This window comes from Myotis davidii, unplaced genomic scaffold (assembly GCF_000327345.1).
Source record: "Myotis davidii unplaced genomic scaffold, ASM32734v1 scaffold428, whole genome shotgun sequence".
In the NCBI taxonomy this organism is placed as follows: Eukaryota; Metazoa; Chordata; class Mammalia; order Chiroptera; family Vespertilionidae; genus Myotis; species Myotis davidii.
In genome coordinates, this window is record NW_006299834.1 from 676,198 (window position 1) to 680,881 (window position 4,684).

General features: G+C 55.9%; 1 protein-coding gene across 1 annotated transcript in view; it reads left to right on the forward strand.

Annotated features, from left to right (window-relative positions):
* EFCAB6 (EF-hand calcium binding domain 6) overlaps window positions 1–4,684 on the forward strand; it is a 152,850-nt gene that overhangs the window by 115,999 nt on the left and 32,167 nt on the right. Inside the window, exons 23-24 of the mRNA XM_006775993.2 lie at window positions 47–286; window positions 2,903–3,058. Coding sequence (XP_006776056.2) covers window positions 47–286; window positions 2,903–3,058 — 396 coding nt within the window. The remainder of the gene's footprint in view (window positions 1–46; window positions 287–2,902; window positions 3,059–4,684) is intronic.

A 4,684-nucleotide genomic window follows, 5' to 3' on the forward strand; every position in this document is an offset into this window, starting at 1 on the left:
CGCACCATCAGAGCTGGGCACTGACCACGTTTGCTCGTCTCTGCAGCTATGACACCAAGGGGCAGGGGCACATCACGTACCCGGAGTTCCTGCACCAGCTGGGGATCACGTACTCGGCGGACGTGCACCGGCCCTACGCGGAGGACCACTCCAACTTCATGGGCCACTTCACAAAGCCGCCGCCACCGGAGCCACCACGGGAGAAGCACCCAGAGCAGTGCCCAGAACAACCCCCAGAGCAGCCCCCTGCACAGCCGCCGGGCACGGACACAGACAAGCCAGCCAGGTGAGTCAGGGCGTGTCCCGGGCCAGGAGCTGCCATCTGAGCCGCCCACCCCCGTGGCGGACGTTCTGAAATGCAGCCTCCGGGGCTGGCAAAGTGACGAGGCTGCCCTGTGCGCTCGCTGCCGGATGCTAGACATGGCGCTGTCACAGCCTCAGAGTGCCAGCCGTGCGCTGCCCACCGCTCGGGGACTGTCCCTCTCAGGCATTTACTGTATGTGGCCCAGTCCTTCCCGGGCAACTAGAATGCAGGCGCATGAAGACACGCCTGTCTCGGCCAATGCCTGACACCGAATTGGCGCCCAGCGAATATCTGTTGAATGAACGAGTGAGTGAGTGAGTGAGTGAGCACAGACATGGTCTCAGACTCAGTAGTTCCATTTTAAGGACTTTACACCAGAGAAATAATGCAGACCAGGCCCTCGGGTTAGCAGCGGGCAGGGATGGCTGGCCGGAGTTCCCACGGCTGGTCCCAGTGAGTGCACAGCATGAGGAGTGTGGCCCCAAAGGCTACAAACAGCTGCCACCACGAAGCCTGGGCAGCATGTGTGACCGAGGGCTGATGGGAAATGCACTTGGATGGCACATCTGTGTGACTGCAGCGATGCCAAGTGCACGGGCGGCCGCGAGGCCCAGGAGGTGCACGCAGAGGGTCCCACCAAGTTCTGTTTGGATCGTGGGACTGGGAGGATTACCTTCAAAGGGGGAAACCAGTCACCAGCGTCGTACCTTGGAAGTGTTCGGCATGGGAGCGAGCTTTGCCATGTTGGAGTGACCCCAGAGCTGGGGGGCAGGTTTTCCTGGCCCATCTCCATCCCGGTCCCCCATCAGCACTGCCCTGGCCTGGGCTCTGCTCCCCGCCCCCTGCTGCCCGGGACTGTGCCGCCTGTCTCCTGCTGTCACTCCAGCTCTGTCCCCGCCCCTCAGAGAGCCCGCGAGTGAGTGCATGACTTGTTGCTGAAGAACCCCCAGAGGAAACGAGGCCCAGCAGCACAGAAATGGGGGGCCAGGGCCACGGGGGAGCGCGGTGCTGTCCCACTGGCCATGACAGTGGCCCCCGGGCTTCCGTGTCACTGTCCAGACCAGGAACCGGACGGGAACCCAGAGCAGCAACAGTCGCCCCGAGTGTGGCTCACACGCTGCCGTGCGGCGCGCTCTGTGCTCTGGGCCTCACACTGTGGACAGCACGCTGCTCAGTGCGGCGGGAAGGGCTCGGGAGAGACCTGGGGCCGAGGTACAGTCCTTACCTGCCCACACTCTTAGTCCCGTACATGCCTTTTGGTCAGAGAACTTTCCTGAGAAGCAGGATCATAGCACGTTTCGAACTTGAGCACGTTCTGCAGGAAAACCAGCCTCTAGCGCAGTGGTTCTCAACCTTCTGGCCCTTTAAATACAGTTCCTCAAGTTGTGACCCAACCATAACATTATTTTTGTTGCTGCTTCATAACTGTCATGTTGCTACTGTTATGAATCATAATATAAACATCTGATATGCAGGATGGTCTTAGGCGACCCCTGTGAAAGGGTCGTTCGACCGCCAAAGGGGTCGCGACCCACAGGTTGAGAACCGCTGCTCTAGTGGGAGCTTGCCCACCTCCCCAGGGCCCTGTCTCATCCTCATCTGTCCAGTGGGGTTACCGGGACCCCTCCTCGCAGGGCTGTGGGGAGGAACAAGAGGGAGGGGCTCACAGCGAGGTCCGGGCTTGCCAATTGCTGCGCACGGATGGTGCCGTTTCTTAACAACAAAGTGTCTGGTTAAAAACAAGGGTCCCTGGGCCTCCCCTCCCTGCTGCCCCTCCAGGCAGCTGCTACTGGCCGTCCCTGGCCCCCAGCACTACTGGCCCAGGTAGCTGCCCGCCAGCTCCTTCAGCTGTCCTGCTCCTGGGCCACCTTCCCAGTGACGCCTACCCACACCCTCTCCCACGGAGGCCACTCCCAGTCCTGCTCACGGCTCTCTCCTGACCCACTAACCCCTGTGCAGGGCAGGATGGATGCCTTCTGTACCATCTGCCCTGCCTGCTGGGCTGTAACTTGTTGGGGCCACGTGGAGTCGCTGGATGTGTCCAGTGCCCACAGCAGTTTCTGGCGGTAGGTGCCCAGGGAGCCTTCGGGGGAAGACGTGTATATGAAAACCACTCTTTCATTCTTGGCCCCACTCTGACAGCCCCAATTCTAGTAACAAGACAAGACTGGGACTCCTCTAACGCAGTTTGGCTGGTGGTGATAATGTGATAAGCATGCAGACTTACACGTTTTTGCAGAATACCTCTCAATGTCAATGTCGCACCAAGGCTGCAAAACAGCTTCAGAGTCAGTTCTTTTCTAATAGATTTTTATTGATTTCAGAGAGAAAAGGAGGGAGAGGGAGGTAGAAACATCAATGATGAGAGAGAATCATTGATCAGCTGCCTCCTACATACCCCCTACTGAGGATCAAGCCCACAGTGTTCCCCAACTGGGAATCGAACCTTCCCAGGCCTACGCTCTGTCCCGAGCCAAACTGGCTGGCCCAGAGGGAGTCCTTAATGAGTCACCCGATCGTCACGAGGATGATGGTGAAACCCTCGCCTTAGGAGGTGACTTGCTTTCCTGTGGGCGTCTGACCTGAATTCTCTTTCAGGGAGAAGCTGAAGGACCGCAGTGCAGACATCAGGAAGGTGCTGACCAAGCTGGACACGTGCGGCAGCGGCTCAGTGTCCCTGTGCCAGCTGCAGAGGGCGCTGCGGGACAGCGGCTGTCCCCTCAAGGAGGCGGAGCTGGCCGCGCTCCTGGGCAGGTTTGCTCCCACTGGCCGGCCCTTTCCGAGCAGCCAGTCCGTGCGTGGCTTTCATTTCTCCTCTGTCCAGGCAGACTCCTGACATGGAAAGGACCCCCACACCTCCCTCTGGCCGGGCTGCATCCTAATGGGCTCGAGTCACCCCGAAGCAAAAAGGGAAAGCAGCTTAGACACGTGGCGTTTCCTGATGTGTCTCAGCACATCGCATCCTGTTTTAGCTTCGTTTTTATTTTACCCACGTTCTGCCGGCGCTCCGGCCAGCGCCAGGTAGCTCTCCGGGCCACTGTCCTCGTGTCCCTCCCCGGGGCCAGCTCCCAGCGCTCAAGTGACATCTCTTGGTACTTAACTTCGCGTTGCTAGTGACGGGCTGTACAGCTACCTCTTGACTTTGTACCGTGAGGCTGTGTCTATTGACTTCCCAGCAGGAAGATGCGGATTTAACTTTTTCACCCGTCACCTGCCACCAGCCACCTCTCCCACGGCCTCCACCCCACCCCCACGGAAATGCACGCAAACAAGTCTCCACGGGTGTTACTTTTCCCACCTGCTGCTTCTCGGTTTGGGGGAGGCCAGTGTCCGGGGCTTATTGTGACGAGCTGATCACGTTTCCTTTTTAATGGAGCATCTTGGTTTCCGTGGAGTTAATCGTATTTTTTCTGTCTCTCTGGTTTCCATGTGGTTATTGTCAGTAATTGAATCCCTAACGCATCCCACTTATGAAATCTCTTTCTTTTCGTGGTTGCTCTGTAGTTTGCAATATACACGAACAAGTAGCCTAAGTCCAGTTTCAGCTAACACGATGCCAGCTCATGGGTGGGCAGGTGCCTTATAACGGAGACTTCCAGATCCTTCCTCCTGCCCCTGGTGACCCCGCTGTCCTTCACCTTCACGCCTGTCCACAAGCGGTGACCCCCAGTGCATTGTTACTTCTTTGAAAAATCATTGTCAGGTCAACTGAGAGCAAAGTGAGAGACGTGTTTTACCTTCGTTTACTCCTTCAGGTGCTCTTCCTTCTTCATGGGGAGCTGAGTTTCTCACTTACATGATGGTCCTCCCTCTGAAGGATCTCCGTTAGCATTTCTCGAAGGGCGGGGCAGCTGGTGATGAGTCCTTAGGTTTTTGTTTGTTTTTTCAACATATTTTTATTGATTTCAGAGAGGAAGAGAGAGAGAGAAACATCAATGATGAGAGAGAATCATTGATTGGCTGCCTCCTGCATGCCCCCTTCTGGGGATCAAGCCTGCAAGCCAGGCATGTGCCCGACCAGAAATTGAACCATGACTTCCTGGTCCATAGGTTGATGCTTAACCACTGAGATACACCAACCGGGCCCAAAGTACATTAACTCCTGGCTTCTTTGGGTTATTTCATTCTGATCTTCCTTTGTCATTATCATGAAATGAAGATGTTACTGGTAAATAAAACCAGTAACATCTGGCAGGATGAAAACCAAGGTTTGAATTCAGATCTCTAAATTGAACTGGTTGTTTATTGAGCCTGGCAACACTATTTGTTTGTTTTTTTGTTTGTTTTTTAAATATATTTTATTGATTTTTTACAGAGAGGAAAGGAGAGAAGTCAGGAAATCTCAGTGAGAGCTGACATCTCCCCCACCCACCTGCATGG